Source organism: Eulemur rufifrons, chromosome 16, assembly GCF_041146395.1.
Source record: "Eulemur rufifrons isolate Redbay chromosome 16, OSU_ERuf_1, whole genome shotgun sequence".
In the NCBI taxonomy this organism is placed as follows: domain Eukaryota; kingdom Metazoa; phylum Chordata; class Mammalia; order Primates; family Lemuridae; genus Eulemur; species Eulemur rufifrons.
Window position 1 is genome coordinate 78,463,452 of NC_090998.1, and position 24,199 is coordinate 78,487,650.

General features: G+C 39.3%; 1 protein-coding gene and 1 non-coding gene across 2 annotated transcripts; both read left to right on the plus strand.

Moving 5' to 3' along the window:
- The first annotated feature begins 12 nt into the window (after positions 1-12).
- On the plus strand, positions 13-22,240 carry SPIC (Spi-C transcription factor). The gene is made up of 5 exons (XM_069491254.1): positions 13-102; positions 11,830-11,923; positions 13,635-13,747; positions 16,502-16,610; positions 21,804-22,240. The coding sequence occupies exons 1-5, from the start codon at positions 13-15 to the stop codon at positions 22,238-22,240; spliced, it is 843 nt and encodes a 280-aa protein (XP_069347355.1).
- Positions 2,170-2,285, plus strand: LOC138397653 (U5 spliceosomal RNA). The gene has a single exon (XR_011235787.1). It is a non-coding gene; the product is annotated as a U5 spliceosomal RNA (small nuclear RNA).
- Positions 22,241-24,199: the final 1,959 nt, after the last annotated feature.

A 24,199-nucleotide genomic window follows, 5' to 3' on the forward strand; every position in this document is an offset into this window, starting at 1 on the left:
CTGTCAAAGTCGATGGATTTATTCCCACACCGAAAGTCCTGTAACATCTGGTTATGGAGAACTGACTGCACGTGCCAGGTCCCGGTGACATCCACTTCACAGGTGGGATGTGTGGCAGTTCCTGACCACTGACATAGCCACGTTCTTCCCCGGAGGCTTCAGTAGGCTGATCTCCTCAGCAGCCATCTTACTGGATATGCAACAGAATATAAACCAATAACACTTCCAAGTGAGCTCAGCTAAGCCCTTCTGGTCATCTCTCGTGATGTTTTGGTAACGTATGGTTTTTTTCTTCCTGTACGCTCAACTAGATTGAAAAGAGAAACCCAACAACAAAAATTGGAATAATTGATGTGGAAAACAGTTCCGCCCTTTTGTGCCCTTCCTTTTGCTCTCCCTTTGTATGACAGTGGGTCCAGTCGTCATCAGTGGCATATGAATCATGCTCTGTAAACCTGTATCTTGCTCTTGCCCTATAAGCCTATATCTTTCTCTCCTCAATAAACCTCATTTTCGTATTCGTCTTAAAAAAACAGTTCCAAGTATGTTTTTTCTGTTCTTTTTTATTGTCAAAGATAAGGTCTCCTTCTGTCGCTCAGGCTGGAGTGCAGTGTCCTGATCATAGCTCACTGCAGCCTTGAACTCCTGGGCTCAAGTGATCCTCCCGCCTCAGCTTCCCAATAGCTAGGACTACAGGTATGTGCCACCACACCTGCATAATTTTTAAAAAGTTTTTTGTAGAGATGGGGTCTTGCTATGTTGCCCAGGCTGGTCTCTAACTCCTGGGCTTAAGCAATCCTCCCACCTCACCATCCCAAAGTGCTGGGATTACAGGTATGAGCCATGACATCTGGCTTTTTTTTCCTATTTTTTAGAAAACATTTTTTCTTGCCAGGCACAGTAGTTCCAACCCAGCCACTGCACTCCAGGCTGGGCAACACAGAGAGACCCTGTCTTTAAAATAAATAAATAATTAAATAATAATAATAATAATAATAAATTTTTTTTCAGTTACAAAGCTTTTTTAAAAAGCATTTTTTTCTTAGTAAAAATAAACCTGTCTCATAAATTAAAACTGAGGAGGTGCCCCCTTATCATATTTGCTTCCCCTAAAAATACAAATTTGAACGCCAATGTTGGTATCTGTCAATGTTTTCCAAAGACTGTATCTGGAAAGCTGAATCCAGAATGAGGAGACACCAATTCTCAACACAACACTAATTCACTATGTGACCTCTGACCTCTCTGAGAATCAGTTTCCTCAGCAGCAAATTGGGGATAAGACTTGCCCTGTCAGCCTCATAAGGCTGTTGTGAGAGTTAAATGATAACATGTCTCATTTATTCATCCAGCCTTCAGTGAGGTCCTGTGTTGAGGTGTAGTGTTTTGCCACCCACTTGGGGAAATCAAAAGACATGTGAAAACCTGTTTTTTCCCTCTGGAGTTGTCAAAGTAATACAGAAGATTATGAAAGTTATGAAAATTATAAAAGTGAAGAACTGGAAGAAAACAATACTGAGAATCCCTTGAAGGAGATTTTTGAAAGGTTTCTCCTTTTCTAATCTGACCAAAGGCACTCTACAGATTTTAAAATGAGTATTTTCATTGCCAATGGTATTTAAAAATGCATTTGATTAAAGTGAAATACAAAGAGACCAGGTATTCCACAATGGATGCCAACTGGAACCAGAAGCTTATAGCCAGAGATAGGCACACAGCTAAAACTCGGGATCTCACGAATGTGCCAGTTTTCTAAACCTCTTTGAGCTCAAAGGACTCCCCTTTATATTCTTCTCTTCTTCTAGTTAACCAGCTAACTTCTGTAAGAACAGGATGCTGCTTCTCTACAGCAGAGGACATTATTGCCCCGCTGATCAATTGTGTTAAAACATAGAGCTGCCACTTACAGATCTCTAGGAAAAAAATATTTCTAACCAAAAGGACCTAAAGTTGAAACAGAATCAATTGCAAGCCTGTCTTGTTAGTGAACCAGAAAGTGAAAATAGACATTATGAACCCACTAGGAGAAGAAAGGAGGAGTCATTTTCCTCTTCCCTTTCCCAGGCTGGTGGATGGCTTAGGTTTAGAAACTTCTGAGGTCAAACAAGCTAGAGTAGAGAGATGTACTTTTTCTTCAGGCTCAGGACAGAGATGTACAGAGAATTTGGTATACTCTGGTTTCTTTTCAGATTGTATACATCTTTCACTTTTTACTAAAGATTTCCATAGAGAGGAACAATTCCTAGAGAGGCTTAACCCTTTTTTTTTTTTTTTTTTGAGACAGAGTCTCCCTGTCACCCAGGCTCGTGCAGTAGCATCATCATAGCTCACTGCAATCTAAAACTCCTAGGCTCAAAGTGATCCTCCTGCCTCAGCCTCCTGAGTAGCTAGCTAGGACTACAGGTGAGTGCCACAATTAGCCCTGCTAATTTTTCTATTTTTAGTAGAGACGGGGGTCTTGCTCTTGCTCAGGCTGGTCTTGAACTCCTGACCTCAAGCTATCCTCCTGCTTTGGCTTCCCAGAGTGCTAGGATTACAGGCGTGAACCACCATGCCTGGCCCAATTTTCTGAGGACTTGCATCTGCAGGGCTAGTTTAAAAAGAAAAAAAAAAAAAAAGATTTGGTTGTAGTTTAACTCCTTCTGTCTGCCTAGAATGCAATCAGATACAACAGCAGGTCCTCAGAGCTTAGCTGTTTCGGGAGGACTAGAAAGTGCCCTTGCACAATCAGTCATGGTTCAGAATACAGGACTAATAAATCACCACCTCGTTGGCACCTCGGGGACCATGAGAATAGGCGATTGTCTCATCCTTCTCTGTGAAGCTGGGTTGTTTTCTACTAGTCTTGTGTCAGAGGAGTTTCCTGTGTTGGTATGAACAGGTGGGAGCTGTTAAAGTAATGACAGTAAATACATACAGACTATGGGGAATAGTTGAGCAACCTGCTTATGGGAAGACCTGGGTTCCAGCCCTGCCTCTGCCACTTACCAGTGAGGTGGCCGGTCCCAGATATGGTAAAATAGGAGCAGTTTTAGTGATTATAACAGCTATCATGGTATATATTTACTAAACGTCTCCTGAACTATCTCAACAAACCTCTCAAGAGCCTTATGACAAAGGCCATTATTATCACATTCTCTTGTTTGTTTTTTTTTTTTAAAGACAAAATCTCACTGTCACCTGTTCTAGAGTGCCATGGCATCAGCCTAGCTCACAGCAACCTCAAACTCCTGGGCTCAAGCAATCCTCCTGCCTCAGCCTCCCGAGTAGCTGGGACCACAGGCATGTCCCACGCTCGGCTATTTTTTTCTATTTTTAATTGCCCAGCTAATTTTTTCTATTTTTTTTTTTTTTTTTTTTGGTAGAGATGGGGGTCTCACTCTTGCTCAGTGATCCTCCCGCCTCGGCCACCCAGAGCGCTAGGATTACAGGCGTGAGCCACCGCCCCCGGCACATACTGTTATTCTCATCCTCACTCCACAGATAAGGAGGCAAGGTCAGGTTGAATGGTTAAAAACCTTTGGTTTGAGTTAGGGGTAGAACTGGTTTGGAAACCTCTGCCTCTACCACTTACTAGCTGTGTGACCTTGAGTATGTTGTTTAACTTCCCTGAGCCTCTATTTCTTCATCTGTAAAATGAGGATAAGTATAAAGCAAAACTTAACATTTGTTGGGCATTTATTAAACGTCCCAAGCATGTTACATAGATTCCCTCAGATAAATTTCACAGTAACCATATTGGTAAGTAAAATCATTACCCACATTTTACAGAAGAAACTGAGAATTAGTTACTTATTCAAGTTTACACAGTTAGGAGGTGTGGCACCACAATTAGAAGTTAGGGACCATGATACCACCTCACAGCATTATTGTCAGTTTTTAATAATCAATTGTGATAACATATGTAGAAGTAATTTTTTGATAAGAGTAGCAAAAAAGGATGGGAGGGGCCAGGTGTGCTGACTCATGCCTGTAATCCTAGCACTCTGGGAAACAGAGCCGGGAGGATCGCTTGAGGCCAGGAGTTCAAGACCAGCCTGAGCAAGAGCAAGACCCTATATCTACTAAAAATAGAAAAATTACCCAGGCGTCGTGGCGCACGCCTGTAGTCTCAGCCACTAGGGAGACTGAGGCAGGAGGATTGCTTGAGCCCAGGAGTTTGAGGTTGTAGTGAGCTATGATGATGCCACTGCACTCTAGCCTAGGTGACAGAGCAAGACTCTGTCATAAAAAAAAAAAAAAAAGAATGGGAGGAGATGTAAATGGAATTATTCCATAATAAAGTTCTTACACTATACATGAAGTGATGTAATATTAACTCAAGGTAGACTATGATAAATTAAAAATGCATATTGTAATCCCTGGAGCAACTACTAAAAAAAAATCTACAAAAGTATGTCATATAATCACCCTATATAAAGCTAATAGAGGAAATAACATGGAATAATAAAAATAAATATTTAATACAAAAGAAAGAACAAAGGAACAGAAAATAAATGGAGTAAATAGAAAAAAAATAGCAAAGGAGTAATTAGTAAATTGGACTAAATGGTAAAAAGGCAGAGATTGTCAAACTGGATATATAAGCAATACTCAGCTATTTTAATATATGCTGCTTAAAGTGACATACTTTAAATATAAAGACATAGACAAGTTGCACAGGTTGAACACAAATGTATAAATCATGCAAACTCTAAGGATAAGAAATCAGGTGTGGTTAATACCAAAGTAGACTTCAAAACAGGGAGGATTACCAGAAAGAAAGACAGAATTTTTTTTTTCCAGGCAGGGTCTCACTCTGTTGCCTGGGCTAGAGTACAGTGGCATCAAACTCAATGCAAGCTCAAATTTCTGGGGTCAAGTGATCCTCCTGCCTCAGCCTCCTGAGTAGCTGGGACTACAGGTACACAACATCAAACCCGACTAATTTTTTTTTTTTTTTTTTTTTGTAGAAACAGGTTCTCACTCTGTTGCTCAGACTGATCAAGGCAGAAATTCTATAATGATAAAAGACTCAATTCACCAAGAACACATAGCAATTAATTCTAAGTGACTCTGCCTCTAATTAAGAGCTTCAAAATATATGAAGCAAAAATGGACAGAACTAAAGGGCAAAACAGACAAATCCACAGTTAGTTGGAGATTTGCCTTTCAGTAATTTATAGAACATGAAGATAAAAAGGAATCCATAAGAACATGGCAGATTGAGCAATATCAGCTAACTAGATCTAATTGACATTTATCAGACACTGCATTCAGTAGCTGCAAAGTACACATTCTTTTAAGTGCAATGGACATTCAGTCAAGATAAACCCCACATGGGGCCATAAAAAAGTCTCAATAAATTTCAGAGAATATTACAAGTAATTATATTATTAAAATGAAGGTGAGGTTTAGCTATTTGTCTCATAATCTGTGGTTCCATGAGTTCTACTCTAACATGAGGAATTTTCTAACACCTCACCAGTCTGGTAACAATCTTTATTATTTGCTTATTAAGTTTCCAGAGATCTCACCAAGATTAAGACCCAGTTCTCAAGTCCCCAAACAATTGAGTTAAGTAGAAATTGAACAATAAGAGCTTGAACTTCATCTCCCTTTTCCTGGGTTCTGCAGTTCCCCATTCTCAGCAAATGCAATCTTCCACCTGAAGCTTAGCACCATATGATTTGGACACCAGCACATCTGTTGCTTAAGATTTTCTAAAATAATCTCAGTTACCACTGAGGACAATGAACTTCTGCAAAAGCAAATCTGTCAATCAGGGATCCTCTTCAGAGCCCTCTGCCTGTTCCTCTGCTTACTTCTGGAGTGGAAGGAAACACTGGTGTCCGTGCACACCTCTACCTCCCAAAAAAAGATGTGTTTTGTGTGCATGTGCCAGTGCCAACGTCTCAAGAGGCAGTCTTTAGACCTAAAATAATACAATATTGCAGGGGCTCCTAAACTGGAGTCCATTGACCCCACTAGGAGGGTTTGCCTGAAAATGTGTGCTGATGGCATTTGCCTGGGAAAAGAACTAGCTTTCATCAGATTTTCAAGAAACAAGAGCTTTGACTTCTAAATTGCTAAAAGACTACATTATCTTTTCAAGTTGTCAAAAACATCTTCACAGGTTAGTCCTACAGAGGATCCAAAAGCTGCATGTTTGTTTTCTCATCTGTAATACAGGGTTGCATCAAAAACCATGCAACACACTCATTGGCTTCACTAAAGAAGTTCCAGGCAACAACCCTAGCTTCCACTCAACACTTTTGCAGGCTTCATTTCTTAACATCCTGCAAAATACAACTCTGGAGACAACAGTTGGGGAAATGTTGGTTTAGAAAGTTCACTTGTTTTTCCATTCATTTCCAATGCTTACCAAGCCTGTAGAATGTGACAAGCATCTGCTGGGTTCTGTGGAGGTTATGGTTGCTTGCGAAGCGGCACCCTGGTCTAACTCAACCTCAGCCGCAGACACAGGGCTCCAGGGCTGAGAGTGTGCTCATGAAGTCCGATGAACCCACATCCGGCCCAGCCCACCTTACTAGCTGTTGGACCTTAGGGAAAATTACAAAAAGTCTTTGAACATCAGTTTAGATTCCTCATCTGAGAAATGGGGCTATGCAGGTAACACTACCATATGTGATTTCGGGTTCTTTTAGGAGTGTTGTGTAGGTGGATCTGAATCTTGCCTCTTTCCTCCTCAACTTTGCTTCTTGGCCCCCGCGCTCATTTTCCTTGCAGTGCCCCCTGCCACCTCCCCTTTCTTTCTGTGCCTTGAATAAGCCAAACTCATTTCTATCCCAGTCTCGTTGCACTTGCAACCTGCTGTTTCCTCCGCTAGGAGGTGCTCCTCTGAATCTTTGCAACTCTGCTTTGCATTTTTGCTCACTCCTCCCATCCAAGTACTAACCAGGCCCGACCCTGCTTAGCTTCCGAGATCAGAGGAGACTGGGCGTGTGCAGGGTGGTACGGCGGTGGAATTTGCTCACTCCTCATCCCTGGGTTTCAGCTCGCACACGTTCCCTCCTCAGAGATTTTTCCCGGCCATTCCCCAGGATCACACACTCTCTCCATCACCTTTCCCTATTGTATTGTTTTCACAGCATGTTATCTAATACTTCACTAGTGTGCTTATCTTTTAAAAATTCATTTTTTTTAAAGCCAGTCAAATTTAGCCGGGGGGCGGTGGGGGCGGTGTATACCAATAAAAACTCTTCTCTTCTCATTAGAACCTGTTTAGGGCTGTGGCTCCTGGACATAAGGCAGTGCTCAGAAAAGTACAGAGCTGGGTACTATTTGGTTTTTTTGGTTTTTTTGTTTTGTTTTTTTTTTTTTTTGAGACAAAGTCTCACTCTGTTGCCCAGGCTAGAGTGCTGTGGCGTCAGCCTAGCTCACAGCAACCTCAAACTCCTGGGCTCAAAAGATCCTCCTGACTCAGCCTCCCGAGTAGCTGGGACTACAGGCATGTGCCACCATGCTCGGCTAATTTTTCTATATATATATATTTTTTAGCTGTCCATATAATTTCTTTCTATTTTCAGTAGAGACAGGGTTTCGCTCTTGCTCAGGCTGGTCTTGAACTCCTGAGCTCAAACAATCCGCCCGCCTCGACCTCCCAGAGTGCTAGGATTACAACTATTTGTTGAATGAATGAACCAAATGAATGAAATAAGGTGGCTTGAAAAGGGTGTTGATTGGTACATCAACAAAACAAATCAACAATAGCGATCCTGGCTTTATACTTGTTACTAACACATCTACATATCAAAAGAGGGGCATGTTTTTATATTTGCATAACAAATTGGCTCAAAAAGGTAATTGATTTAGAACAATAGTCCCATATCAAAGGTGAGTTCAAGTTCCAACAACACAAAACAAAAAATGACTGGTTGAAATCACACGCCCTCTTCACTCTCCCCACCCAGAAGGTTTACCAAAAATTCTTAGGCGGTTTTCCCCCTGGCCAACTGTGACAGCTATGGAAGGTTGCTGGGTGGAAAAAGGTGATGCAGACCTGTGTTTCAGAGGAAGGAAAGGTTACTTCACCTTGTACAAGTGGACGCTACTCTGGGCACTGCTGGACAGGTAACATGAAATGAATAAGTGGGCAAGGGGTGGACTGGGAAGTATTAAACTGGAGGGAGAGGCCAGGTGCAGTGGCTTGGGCCTGTAATTCTAGCACTGTGGGAGGCCAAGGCAGGAGGATTTCCTGAGCTCAGGAGCTTGCACCTGTAATCCTAGCACTCTGGGAGGCCAAGGCAGGAGGATGGCTCGAGGTCAGGGGTTCAAGATCAGCCTGAGAAAGAGTAAGACCCCATCTCTATTAAAAATAGGAAAAATTAGATGGGCATGGTGGCATGCACCTGTAGTCTCAGCTACTGGGGAGGCTGAGGCAGGAGGATCTCTTGAGCCCAGGAGTTTGAGGTTGTTGTGAGCTAGGCTGATGCCATGGCACTCCAGCCCAGGCGACAGAGTGAGAATCTGTCTCAAAAACAAAACAAGAAAAACCTCTGGAGGGAGAACCCCATCATTCCTATTAGAGCCGAAAAGCCACCCCAAATAAACCTTCAAGCTAAGTAAGAGAGCTGGACCCATGCTCCGAATGCAGCAGCTTTGAGGCCTGATCAACTAGATGGTTACCCATAAGCCTCTCCTAACCCTCGGGAGCCTCTGCTGGATTCAGGTGTGGGGAAAGACAACAGCATGGATTCCATTTCCCTCTCTTAAGGTCACGAAGAGCCTCCAATGCCAGGGCAAGGGCTCTAAGCTTTTGGGGTATCTAAGTAAGGCGACCAGTGAATAGCAGTGTAAATAAAACGGTTTAAGAGGAAAAAGACCTATTTGGAGAGGCCAGAGTGAAGACTGTTAATAGTCCAGGCAAAAAAAAGAGTATAGAGTACAGAATGAGGAGAGAAGTAATATAAAACAAAAAAAGAAGAGTGGACATGAGTTGTATGGGTCATTAGTTTCCGGTGGGGCTATGCAAGTCAGAAGAGCTGCAACCTACGTTGGGCGGGGCCCCGTTTCATGGGGTTTGTTCTAATGCTTTTGGCTCATAGGATGCCTCTTCAAAATAATAGCCTCTGGTGTCTACTAGCCGTATCATGAAATAGAAATTATGAAGGCACTGCATCTTTTAAAAAAAAATCCCCTGTTGTAGCACTTCCTTAAAAACAGCTATTTAATGTAACTCTGCCAGTGTGTTATTGGTAGTTGTGTCTTAACAATTCTGATTTAAAAAATTTTTTTTCACAACAGACTACCATTGAATTTACAATTCCGATATTAATGAAACATCTTTGTAAAGGGTTGAAATATCTTTCTGGTAAGTGTTCAGCTTATGCTTTTCAAAATACCTTATAATCACTGTTTATTTTCTCCTTTAGACTAATGAGTGTTTGTCATTGTCTACATGTTTAGCTGTAAGAAAATTAGGCAATTAAAGTGATCAGTAATGTTTTCAAGCTTTCTGCTTCCCTTTGGGTTGCTACTTTTAAGAGTTGTGATAGTCTTGTGGAGTATTTTAGTCAAAGAAAGCTGGTTCATTTTAAGTATTTAATTCAAAATACAACTCAGTGCTTCAGTGCTTTTGACTTGAAGCATAATTAATTGAAAGTCATTAACATGACTTTAAAAACATACACTACTGATAATATGCATTAAAGACCATAGCCCAGAGAGTGATTTATGGGTTTTTTCTCATATTTTCTTTTAACTGATATGATATAGTGATTTCAAAGAGCCAAATGAAATTTTAATATCGGACATGTTATATTGCTGTATTATGGGCATCTATAATATTGGCATTTGATTAAATCATCTCATTTTATTATTCGGTCTTAAAGACTAAAGAGTAGGGTCATCAAGTTTGCAGGATAAATGCTAAGAACTTGTATAAACAGAATTGCTGGATCTGCTAAATGAAATGATAAGCAATGTTGAACACACCAGAGTTCTCTTTCTCTCTCTCCCTCTCTCTCTCCCCACCCCCAGCTCTGGACAACACACTGAACCACCGCAGTTCTTTCTTATTATGTGGGTTTGTTTGTTTGCTTATTGTGTTGGTCTACAGACCATGGAGTTAAAAAGCACTTAATTGTGAGTCTGTGTGATAATTTTTTATTTAAAGCAAAATCTAAATTACTTACAAATAAGAAGGTAGATAACAAAGTTATAGACCAGAGTTCTTAACTTAGGATTCTAGGAAATCCAACGAGCTTCACAGGCCAAATTTTATTTGTAATGTGCATCCAATTTTTATGGGAAAAAAAGCGTGTCTTTTGCCAGATTCTCAGCGACCATATGACATCAAAAATGTTTTAAAAAACCCTACTGTTATATAAAGAAGGGATATACTAAGGTAAAAAGGATTTTGATTTTCGGAATTTTTAAATACTTAAAAGAATTTTGAAATACTTAAATATACTTTTGAATTTTTCCATTTTCTCTTATCGGTTAAGCAGTTTAGGCAATTAATTCTGTTTAGCTATTTTAACGTTTTAAAAGTATTATAATGTTGGAAAAGCAAAAAGAAATGTTTGTAGGAAGTTTTGTAGAAAGAAAATTTGTACTCACTAAAGAGAATTCAGATGTTACTCTTGATTTACGTATTTTCAGAAAATTTTTTTTTTTTTTTTTTTGAGACAGAGTCTCTGGGCTTTGTTGCCCAGGCTAGAGTGAGTGCAGTGGCGTCAGCCTAGCTCACAGCAACCTCAAACTCCTGGGCTCAAGCGATCCTCCTGCCTCAGCCTCCCGAGTAGCTGGGACTACAGGCATGCGCCACTATGCCCGGCTAATTTTTTTCTATATATATATTTTTAGTTGTTCATATAATCATATAATTTCTTTCTATTGTTAGTAGAGACAGGGTCTCGCTCTTGCTCAGGCTGGTCTCGAACTCCTGACCTTGAGCGATCCACCCGCCTCGGCCTCCCAGAGTGCTAGGATTACAGGCGTGAGCCACCCCGCCCGGCCCAGAAAATATTTTTGAGCAAGATCTTCTCATTCAGAAGCAAATTAGAGACTGAATTTAATTTTGTTTTTTTAAATATTGAACTTTTTGAGAATTGTCAATTTATTTTGTTTTATTTTACTTTTTATGCCTTTCTTCAAGCAGCAAGTGCTAAGCAGCAGAACTGTCAATTTTTTTTTCCTTTCCATTTCTGGAAGAAAAGAATTGTCAATTTATTAATGAAGCATGGTAAGTTTGACATTTTAAAATCTTTACCCCCCCATTTAAAAATAAAAATATTTGGATTGTATGAATAACGATACAAAATAGTTTGCAAAGCAGTTCAATTTTAGGTTTCGGAGACATACTTTCGAATTTAAGAGCATTTCATTTGTAAATAACAATTTGCAGATTATGTTCCATTGAAGGTATTTCCTTGACCTTGTGCTAAAATTTACAAGAATGTTAAATACTATACTATAGAATGAATACTATATTAGAATACTATGGTATTCTAATTCATTCATGGAATGAATAGTATACTGGAATACTATAGTATTCTCTAAATACTATACTGTAGTGTAGTGGTTCTCAACTGGGGTTGATTTTGTGCCTTAGGGTACATTTGGTGATGTCTGAAATATTTTTGATTGTCACAACTGTGGGGGTGCTCCTGGCATCTAGTGGGTGCAGCCCAGGGATGCTATGCTGCTAAACATCCTGCAATGCACAAGGCAGCCCCCCACAGCAAAGACTTAGCCAACCCAAAATGTCAATAGTGGCGAGGCTGAGAAGCCCTCCTTTAGACTAAATATTTATTATTTTATATAAGGAAGATTAAGGTTAATTGGTAATTTCATAACTCCAGAATTCTGTCATTGTTCCAACAGACTTGTGTTGAACAAGACAAGTTGGGTCAAGCATTTGAAGATGCTTTTGAGGTACTGAGGCAACATTCAGCTGGAGATCTGCAGTACTCCCCAGGTAGAGATAAATCGTTTACCCTCTTCTGCTGGTGCATTAAATGGTCATAAACACATACAAGAATAATGATCAGAACAAAGATCATTTCTACTTAAAGTATCTAGGATTAATTCTAACAAAAGCAAAACACATCCAGAGTTATCTAGCCTAAATAAAATTATTAAAGTCTCACATATAGAAATGCAGAGAATATACAGAATGACATTCCACAGAGTTAAATAAAGACATATATATATATATATATTTTTTTAGAGACAGAGTTTCACTCCGTTGCCCAGCCTGGAGTGTGGTGGCACGATCATAGCTCACTGCAGCCTCTAACTCCTGGGCTCAATGGATCCTCCCACCCCAGTCTCCTGAGTAGCTGGGATTACAGGCACATACCACTACACCTGGCTAAATTTTTTATTTTTTGTAGAGACAGGGTCTCACTATGTTGCCAAGGCTGGTCTTGAACTCCTAGGCACAAGCTATCCTCCCCCTTGACCCACCAAAACACCTGGATTACAGGTGTGAGCCACCGAGTGTGGCCCAAAGACATAATTATCTGCTTTTAAGAATACCTGGTTGGAGGCTGGGCACGGTGGCTCACGCCTGTAATCCTAGCACTCTGGGAGGCCGAGGCGGGTGGATTGTTTGAGCTCAGGAGTTCGAGACCAGTCTGAGCAAGAGCGAGACCCCGTCTCTACTTAAAAATAGAAAGAAATTATCTGGCCAACTAAAATATATATATAGAAAAAATTAGCTGGGCATGGTGGCACATGCCTGTAGTCCCAGCTACTCGGGAGGCTGAGGCAGGAGGATTGCTCGAGCCCAGGAGTTTGAGGTTGCTGTGAGCTAGGCTGAGGCCATGGCACTCACTCTAGCCCGGGCAACAAAGCGAGACTCTGTCTCAAAAAAAAAAAAAAAGAATACCTGGTTGGCATTTATTTACCTAATAAAAATATCATTTCATCTATTCAGAAAAGGCTTTTAAATTGTTCTAATTCATATTACAGACCTTCTACCCACCCAAAATATATTCTACTTAGAAGAATAAATATTTTTATCCTTCCTCACCCATTATCCTATCAACTATATAGTTGAGATGAGATGCAAGTATGTTGCTTATTGAGTTTGTATAGGGTATTTTTTTTTTTTTTTTGAGACAGAGTCTCACTCTGTTGCCCAGGCTAGAGTGCCGTGGCGTCAGCTTAGCTCACAGCAACTTCAAACTCCTGGGCTCAAGCAATCCTCCTGCCTCAGCCTCCCGAGTAGCTCGGACTGAAGGCATGTGCCACCATGCCTGGCTAATTTTTTCTATATATATTTTTAGTTGTCCAGATAATTTCTTTCTATTTTTAGTAGAGACGGTGGTCTCGCTCTTGCTCAGGCTGGTCTCGAACTCCTGAGCTCAAACAAACGATCCACCCGCCTCGGCCTCCCGGAGTGCTAGGATTACAGGCGTGAGCCACCACCCCTGGCCAGTATAGGGTATTGCAGAGTGTTTGAAGATAAAAGAAATTGCCAGGTCTCAGCAAGAATCATGTACTCTAGTAAGTGAAATGGGCTATATAAAAGAGTATCCATAATACCAGCATAATGGGATAGATACTATAGATGAAGTAGAAAGTGGTAAGAAAACAGAGAAGGGAGCAATTGGGTATATAAACGCATATTTATATACACAAATATAAACTTGACTTTTTTACTCTCTACATTTTTCAATTAGATTACAAAAATTACTTGGCTTTTATCAACCATTGTCCTCATGTCAGAGGAAATTCCCACTGCTACGGGGTGTTGCCTACAGAGGAACCTGTCTATAACTGGAGAACTGTAATAGTAAGTACATTTACCAGGAGGCCAGTAACAGGCAACTCTCCTGTTCTCACGGCCTTCCACTAGGCATAAGCTGGCTGAAACCCAGCTTAAAGTCAGCACTGACCATGAAGATGCTTACACAGGGCCGTCACTTATGGTCTGAGCCTGACCGTCAACAGAGATAGTTGCCAGCAGTGCTGGCAGAAAGGAAGCTGCCCATCGCTCATCGCTCAGCCTCAGATTGCTCTGAGTGACTTCTGTAAAGAGGAGGCGTTTTCAGAGTTTTCACATCATTGTTTCTCTTTAGTCCATCTAGGAAATTGCAAAAAAAGCTATGATTCCCCTAAAAGCCACGGGGCAAAGGCCCAATCTTCCCCTGCACTGGTTTTACCCACAATCTCATATTAACCTGCTCTATTTTCCCTCCTAAGCTCAGCATTAGCTACATGTATTAGACGAATTATTTTATATTTTAGCCACCCCCTGCAAAGCGAAATGCCCCCACCATGTAAAAAATTTTTTAATTTTTATTCAGTCCTTACCTTCAACCATGTTATGTCAAATGACCTTTTTCTGTGCCTATAACTTGTTCCCTCAGGGCCCTTCCATAAGACATTCCTTTGAAGAGAGGGTGCTTTGGTTCCAGCTTAACCTCTTCCAACTCTGCTTAGGGTTGCCAGGTAAAATGCAAGATGTTCAATATTTTGTTTTGTTTTTGTTTTTATTTTTGAGACAGAGTCTTACTTTGTCTCCCAGGCTAAAGCACAGTGGTGTCACGATAGCTCACTGCAGCCACAAATCCTTGGGTTCAAGTGATCCTTCTGTCTCAGCCTCCCAAGTGGCTGAAACTACAGGCATACACCACCACACCTGGCTAATTTTTGTAACTTTTATAGAGACCGGGATCTCGCTCTTGCTCAGGCTGGTCTCGAACTCCTGACCTCAAGCAATCCTCCCACCTCGGCCTCCCAAATTGCTAAGATTACATGAAGTGAGCCACTGTGCCCAGTCGAGATGCCCAATATTTTTATTTGCTAAATCTGGCAACCCTACTTCTTTCTACCTCAAGTCCCATTTTCTAACATGCACCTCACATCTTCTTAGGGTTGGGGACCCCTTGCCTGCTGGGCAGCCCTCTTCTGTGGGCTATGGTAAAGTGGCTCAAGCCCTTCCACTATGTCTGATAAACCCATGGAGACCCACATATCCTGGCCATGTGTAATGGTAGGAGCTTGGACTGCTTCCTCTTGAAAGCTGCTTGGGTTTGCCCTCTCTTGGCTCTGCCCTTCCTTGGCTGCCATCTTCCTTTTCTTATCTGCTCTTTCCCAGATGGGCATCCAACACAGAAATGGAAGCCCAGCTTCCCTTTTCACTGGCACCACAATCTTTACTAATGATTCTTTTGAGAGTTTGTTTGGAGGTGCTAGCAGGGAAGCGCAGGTACTCCTACACCCTTGACCAAATAACGGTTCCCCTATACCGTTGGTGGAAGAATGGTCCTCCTCTATGGGGGAAGGTCATACTCTTCAACTTAGTGCGCAGATTCGAGAAGGACACACATGGAGTAGTGAGGGAGGGAGGTGATACCTGCTTAGCCAGCCAGATCAGCCATATCAACCCTGGTGATCAATGGAGTGACAGATGTCACAGGTAGATCGCCCTCACATCCACTAGTGATTCTTTTGTTTTTTTTTTATTTTATTTTTTTATTTTTTTTTTTTTTGAGACAGAGTCTCACTCTGTTGCCCGGGCTAGAGTGAGTGCCGTGGCGTCAGCCTAGCTCACAGCAACCTCAAACTCCTGGGCTTAAGCGATCCTACTGCCTCAGCCTCCCGAGTAGCTGGGACCACAGGCATGCGCCACCATGCCCGGCTAATTTTTTTGTATATATATATTTTAGTTGTCCATATAATTTCTTTCTATTTTTAGTAGAGACGGGGTCTCACTCTTGCTCAGGCTGGTCTCGAACTCCTGACCTCGAGCAATCCACCCGCCTCGGCCTCCCAGAGTGCTAGGATTACAGGCGTGAGCCACCGTGCCCGGCCGATTCTTTTGACTTGTACTTTCTCACTGGGCACTTTTAGGAAGAGGAATGAAAGTAATCCCTTCTTTCTCTTAGGGAGGGGAAGACATGAAACTCCTCATAATGCCCAAAGATTGCTCTCTGTCCCTTAGTGCTCTCATTATACAGATTTGATGCTAGTTCTGCCCTGGGAACTATCTGGCTGCAGTTGGGGGTAATACCTTTCAGAATTTGAGAGATACTCAGCCTCTTTTTGCCCTTACCTTAACCTTAGCTTTTTTTTTTTCTTTTTCTTTTTTTTTTTAATTTCAGCATATTATGGGGGTACAAAATTTAGGTTAGGTATATTGCGCTTGCCCCCCTCCACCCCCCCATCAGAGCTTCAAGAGTGTCCATTCCCTAGACGGTGCGCATCGCACTCATTATGTATGTATACACCCATCCCACCACCACCCCCCACCGCCCTCTTAGATTTGTTTGTTTGTTTGTTTTCTTCTGAGACAGAGTCTCCCTCTGTTGCCTCTGCCAGAGTACAGTGGTGTCATCATAGCTCACTGCAACCTCAAACTCCTGGGCTCAGGTGATTCTCCTGCTTCAGCCCCCCAAGTAGCTGGGACTATGAAACATACCACCATGCCCAGCTAATTTTTCCAGTTTTTGTAGAGACAGGGTCTCGCTCTTGCTCAGGCTGGGCTTTAATAAGGGGCCACAAGGAAAGTCCCACTTAACATCCTCCTGCATTATTTATATAGAACAATGCTGCAGACTTCCATTTTGAAGGAAATATTCATCAATCACTGCAGAACATAACTGAAAACCAGCTGGTACAACCTGCTGTTCTCCAGCACAGAGCGGGAAAAGGTAAGTTGATCACTCCTTATGTAGGTAAAAGAACCAGATCTTCCTCATAGTAGCTTTAAGGGGATTTCATATCTGAGTTTGAAATGGTATTTGCAAAATATTATCTGATCACAATTGAGAATAATTTAAAATTTAACTCTGACTGATTGAACTACTCCAAGCCATTCATCTTGGGGGAGGCTTCCTAGTGCTTCCCATAGATGTGAAGCCTCAAAGTGTAACTTAGCTCAAATAAATCTGTATTCCAGAATAATGTATATATTTTAGTTACAGAAGGGAAAACTTTTCCATATTATTTAGTATTATTATTTTTATTTATAATTATTTATATATTTTTATTTATATTACTTATATATTTTTATATTTTACATTTATTTATTTACATAAAATGTATTTATATTTTATATATTTATAATAATTATTTATAACATTTAATTAATTGTAATAAATATTAGTGATATTTTCCCTATTATTTTAGCAATTATGTTCCAATTGTGAAGCCCTTGGAATTTAAATCAATCTTCTTCTCAAGATTTTTGCAAAAAAGTTCCATTGTAATTTAATATTTCATAAAATTGAAATCTGTACTTCATAAATTTAGGATGATGATGATCTCATTAACAGTCTGGCAAAAATGTTACAGCAGGAGAGTAGCCTGTGTTGGCTCAGTTGTGGGCCACACCAGTCTCATGCACTATTGGAGAGAGTGTAAATTAGTCCCAAGTTTTGTAAGGCAATTTGGCAATAACTATCACAGTTTAAATGTTCATATTTTTGACTCTTTGGGACTATCTAGCTCAGTGGTTGAGTGTTATTAGGTCTGTGTTAATTGTGTGAGCCTGGGCAGATCACTTAACCTTCTGTACCCATATTCAACAAATCAAATAATAATAATTATACCAATAGTGTAAGATTGCTATAAAAATTAAATGAGAAAATGCTTTACCCATGTAAAGCATTATGCTCATAGACTATCACTGTGGATAATTTCTCAAAATACCATAGATGTGAGTGTGTGTGTATGTAAGTGTACATATACAGATGGTCCCCAATTTACCATTTTTTAACTGATGTTTCTCTTTGTTTTCTTTGTTTTTGTTTTTTATTTTTATTTTTTTTACTCTGAATTACCAACTGAATGATGTTTCTCTTTGTACATTAATGGTGAACACCCTTACGATCATTCTATTTTTCACTTTCAGCACAATATTTAATAAATTACATGAGATATTTAACACTTTATTATAAAATAGGCGTTGTGTTAGATGATTTTGCTCAACTGTAGGTTAACAGTGTTCTGAGCATGTTTAAGGTAGGCTAGGCTAAGCTATGATGTTCGGTAGGTTAGGTACATTAAATGCATTATCAAACTACAGTATTTTCAACTTATGATGGGTTTATTGGGACATAATCACATTGCAAGTTGAGGAGCATCTATATATGCATTTTGGTGTTCATTGCAATATTGTTTGTGATAGTTAAAAAAAAAAATGAGAACTCCCTTCCATATTTGTTGGTGTACGAGGTACTGAGATGTATAAGCTGTATCACAATTTTACAATGCATTATCATAGTTATTTAAAATGATTTAAAATGATTTTTTTTGAAAATCTAATTTTGTTCCTATTAAACAGTACACTATATCCTAGAATCATAAAATTCCAAATATGCAGTAATATTGTAATCCAGGAAGGAATAATGTATAAAATCACACAGATAAAATAACTACATTGTATCATTGAATATTGCTATTGAATATTGCACTACAGTCATGTGAATGATGGGGGATATGTTCTCAGAAATGTATTTAAGAAACGCAATTTCATCCTTGTGCAAACATCATAGAGTGTACTTACACAAACCCATATAATAGAGCCCACTACCTAGCTGGGCTATATAATATAGCATATTGCTCCTAGGCTACAAACTTGTACAGTATGTTACTGTACTGAATACTGTAGGCAACTGTAACACAATGGTATTTGTGTATCTGAACATAGAAAATGTACAGTAAAAATATCGTATAAATGTTTTAAAATGGCACACCTGTATAGGGCACTTACCATGAACGGAGCTTGCAAGGACTGGAAGTTGCTCCGGATAAGTCAGTGAGTGAGTGAGTGAGTGGTGAATGAATGTGAAGGCCTAGGACATTCTACACTAAATTTATTTTTCTTACTTTTTTTTTGTTGTTGTTGTTTGTTTTTTTTTTTTTTTTTTTTGAGACAGAGTCTCACTTTGTTGCCCAGGCTAGAGTGAGTGCCGTGGCGTCAGCCTAGCTCATAGCAACCTCAAACTCCTGGGCTCAAGCGATCCTCCTGCCTCAGCCTCCCGAGTAGCTGGGACTACAGGCATGCGCCACTATGCCCGGCTAATTTTTCTATATATATATTTTTAGTTGTCCATCTAATTTTTTTCTATTTTTAGTAGAGACGGGGTCTCGCTCTTGCTCAGGCTGGTCTCGAACTCCTGACCTTGAGCGATCCACCCGCCTAGGCCTCCCAGAGTGCTAGGATTACAGGCGTGAGCCACCGCGCCCGGCCCTAAATTTATTTTTAAAATGCTTTCTTTCTTCAATAATAAATTAACTTTAGCTTACTGTAACTTTTACTTTATAAACTTTTTAATTTTTTAGCTTTTTGACTTTTTTGTAATATTTTCTTTATATCCTTATTTTATGAGCTTTTCTTCTATTTTAAAATTTTTTTATTTTCAATTTCTTTTTAAACTTTTTTGTTAAAAATTAAGACACGGACACACACATTAGGCTAGGCCTACAGAGCCAGGATTATCAGTATCACTGTCTTCCACCTCCACATCTTGTCCCACTGGAAGGTCTTCAGGGGCAGTAACACACGTGGAGCTTTTATATCATTTGTTAACAATGCTTTCTTCTGGAATATGCCCGAAGGACCTGCCTAAACTTTTCGAGAGTAAGTAGAAGTAGTACACTCTAAAATAATAACAAAAAGTATAGTATAGTAAATACTAGGCGATACGAATTTTCCAACTTCATTATCATCTTATGGGACCACCATTGTATAAGTGGTCCATTGTTGACTGAAACACCATTATTTGGCACATGACTATAGAAATTTAGTAGTAATTTAATGTAAGGAGAATAATACTTCTACTTCTGTCTAGCTGTTTAGCTTGTCACCTATAATTTTTTTTTAACTGGGCAGCCCCCCAAACCCAAACAGGTTCAGAGAGACTCCCTCACCTATAACTTTTTTAAAACAAACAAACTCCAGGGTATGAAGCCTGTATCTTTTCATTGATGTTTTGTGTAGAGCTTTGCCATTAGGTGATATATCACCCCCCATTTTTCTGTGTTTAGATCTTAGTCTTTCAACTGAAATAAGGCTACATTTGAAATAGAATGAAATTTCAAAATATTCTGGGCATTCATTCTTGGGAGAAAAATATGATACCCATAAAATGGAACATATATAGCTATTAAAAGGCATGAAAGCATTTCTTACGTATTGATACAGAAAGAACTCTGAAATACATTTTATTTTTGTTTTAATTTTTTTAATTTCATAATTCAGAAGTAATAATACTCATTGAATTTTTAAAATTCCAACATTTCAGAAATATGTAAAGAATAAATGAAAGTGTTCCTACTGCTTTTTTCCATTTTGTGCCTCAGAAGTAATCACTGTCTGCAGTTTGGTATTTATCTATAACTAATCTATATATTGTTTTACAATTTATTTAAGATATATTATTTATCGAGAAAACCACGAATGAGTATGATCTCATTTGTAATTTTAAAGGATAGCCGTACATTTGTATATGCAAAAAACTAAAAAAAAAAAATCTTTTCTAGAAAAATGTAAAATAGACTGGAACTTTTACTTTCACTTTGTACTGGTTTGAATCTTTTACCACGAGTATGTAATACTTTTATTTTTAAAAAATAAAATTTAAACATTTTTTAAACATTGAAAATATTTTAAAAGGTGATGATTCATTAAGATTGACTTGATCACTGGATAAGAGGCAGAAGAGTTTTGTTTAGGGCTGTGACTTTAATTCATGATGTGTTTTTTGGTAAGTCCCTTTCATTTCTCAGTTCATAAACTCAAGATAATATAATGCAAAAGATAATCTTTGTAAGAACGTTTGAGGTTTTTGGATGAGTAATAACTAATGCAAGAATATTATTCCTCAGAGACTATTTAAAGCAGTTTGGGAATCCACTATTTTACTTCCTCAAGGGGATAATGGAATTTGGCCATGGGTTTTTTAGCTACTGACAGATCTGGCAAAGCACAGTAGTTATAGGCAAATTCAGAAGTCACAAAATGGGCTGTCACCTTTGTTCTTATGAGCAGCTCCCTGTTAAGTCAAAGAAATCCTATCAACTGAACAAACAAAAACTGCACAAATCCTCTCAAAATTTCCTGTCTAGTTATTTTGAAATATAAATGGCTATGTTCCTAAAAAGATAAAAACTCTAGTAGTATTTTTCACAGCAATGAAAAATATCACAATGCCCATCGTCATTGCTGCTCATAAATAATGTTAAAGTGACATGAAAACATTTTCGGCACTTCCACTCTAGTATTTTCTGGTTTTTATTTTTCAAGTAATTGTGCAGACCCAGGGTTAGCATTTTTACCTAAGTCTTTGGTATGAATTCCCCTAATGTTACCTCATATTTGCATTTTATTTTGCATTTTACAAAGTACATTCACATCTTTACCGTATTTGATTTTACTCATTTGAATAAAGCTCCTTCAAACCACTCACTTTCTGGAAATGGCTTTTTGAGGCTTCTCTTGAAAACCACTAAACTTTGCGGTGTATTTTGCTCGGTTTTGTTGTGTTCTGTAGAAAGTTTGACATGCGATGTAAAACTAGTAGTCAAGATTTAACCGGGCCACATGGCAAACGGAACCTCAGGTAAAAAGGCTCCAGGCTTTGTTTTTCCAGTTTGAGCACAACATTTTTGACAATTTCCCCAACAAAGAAAGAGCCAGTTGAAACTTTAATAGGCCAAATAGATCCTTGACCTTGACCAAGTCCCATAAAATGATGCCATAAATACATTCTTAAGTGGGTGAGTAGGAGAAAACCTAGTCCCAGTGCAGCTTTTAACTCTGTAGTTGCCCAACAAAACCCCCCTGAGGACGTTCTCGGTGTACAGCGGGTAGAGTTTGACTTTGTTTCCCTCCGTTTTAGGCAGGAAGAAGCTCCGCCTGTTTGAATACCTCCACGAATCCCTGTGCAATCCCGAGATGGCATCTTGTATTCAGTGGGTAGATAAACCCAAAGGCATCTTCCAGTTTGTATCCAAAAACAAAGAAAAACTTGCCGAACTTTGGGGGAAAAGAAAGGGCAACAGGAAGACCATGACTTATCAGAAAATGGCCAGGGCACTGAGAAATTACGGAAGAACTGGGGAAATCACCAAAATACGGAGAAAGCTAACTTACCAGTTCAGCGAGGCCATTCTCCAGAGATTTTCTCCATCTTATTTCTTGGGCAAAGAGATCTTCCGCTCACAGTATGTTCCACCTGATCAAGAATATTTCAGTTTAAATAACTGGAATGCAAATTATAACTATACATGTACCAACTACCATGAGCTGAGTGAACTAAGTCACCCTGATTGCTAGACATACTCTCACATTTCTTGGTCTCTGGGCATTAGAAATTCCTCCCTATGTGCTTCAGGACTTCTCTTGCTCTTGCTCTCTTTTGGTACCTCCTGTAATCTGAGGGATTTAGAGTTTTGGGGTTTTGTTTTGTTTTTCTGTGAAGACTCCAGAAATTTTTGGGGTTTTGTGGTTTTTTTTGGTCATCTGAAAAAGAGAATTTTTTTTTTTTAAGCTACCCATCATGAGCTAGTATAGGATTCAGGATTTTTTGCTTAAAGCAAATAATCAAGAGGAAAAAAAAAAGACCAATTAACTTTATCTTTTGGCTTTTTTGTTTGTTTGTTTTTTGTTTTGTTTTGTTTTGTTTTTAGAGCTGCAGGAGAATGCATGTTTTTTGTTTTTTTAAGAAACCAGGGATGCTACTAAATCTTTTGGGTATCTTTGTGTGTGTGTTCTCCTGTTTTTGAGTTTATAACTGCATGCCAACAATTAACTGCATTGTTTCTATCTTTTATCAGCTAGCATGCGATTGGTGTTAACTTGGTGGGAAATTCTGCCAATAAGCAATTTTATTGTTTTAAATAATCAACCAGGCGAGGTGGCTGGTGCCTTTAATCCCAGCACTTTGGAAGGCCAGGGCAGGAAGATCACATGAGGTCAGGAGTAGGAGGCTGCAGTGAGCTATGATTCTGCCACTGCACTTCAGCTGCAGTCTGGGCAACAGAGCGAGACCCTATCTCTAAAAACAACAAAAAAAGCCGTCAAATGATCAAGTCCCATAAACTTAATATCCTTGCTTTTCTGTTCTCTGTGCCAGGGGTCCTCCACCTATGGTGAGTTGTATAATTATTTCATTACATATTACAATATAATAATAATAGAAATAAAGTGCACAATAAATGTAATACACTTGAATCATCCCAAAACCATCCCCATCCTCCCCGGTCCATGGAAAAATTGTCTTCCATGAAAATGGTCCCTCGTGCCAAAAAGGTTAAGGACCACTGCATGCAATCACTTTTTCTTTTTAATAGTTGAACATGGATCTATGCAACCACTTTCTTCTAGAGTAACAGTGCAGTACGATGATTTGTTGCTGTTGTTGCTACTGGTTTTTATGCAGCTTACCAGAGGGTACATGATTTGCATTTATATATTGATTTAAACATTTTCCTGTCAGATAGTCAGGTGAAAAAAAAAGTCACTCTTCTTTTTTCCCTCATGCTACCTTGTCTAAGAGAAAAAAATCACTCAACATACACCCGATGGCTTTACAAAAAGTGATTACATGTGATTTAATATTTGGTCCAAAATACATTCATGGCTTTAAAAACTTCAGTGGAAATATCAATTCAGGTTCCTCACTCATTTGTTTTTCCTTCTCTGCTTTTTTTTTTGATATTACTAATTTAAAAATTTTGTTAATGCTTTAAATTTAAATTTTTTTTTGAGACAGGATCTCACTCTGTTGCCCAGGCTGGAGTGCAGTGGCACAGTCATAGGTCCCTATAACCTCAAATTCCTGCTTCAGCCTCCCAAACAGCTGGGACTGTGGGTGTGCACGACCACACCTACCTGAAAACAATTTTTTTAAATTTGCTACTATACTAACGAGGAATTACCCCTTTTTGTTTTCTTTTCTTTTTCTTTTTTTTTTCCCACCTATCATCATCATTCCCAACCTTTTTGTTTTCTTTAGTGCCTTGACTTTTACCACAAAAGGGGTTACCTATTTTTAAATTGGTTTTGAAACTTTCTTGCTATCGAGTTGTTTGAGCTTCCTTATATATGTTTGGTATTAACCCCTTATCTGAGGTATGGCTTGCAAATATTTTCTCCCAATCTGTAGGTTGTCTACACTCTGTTAATTGTTTCCTTTGCTTTGCAGAAGCTTTTTAGTTTGATGTACTCTCATTTGTCTATCTTTATTTTTGTTGCCTGAGCTTTTGGGGTCAAATCCAAAAAGTTATTACCCAG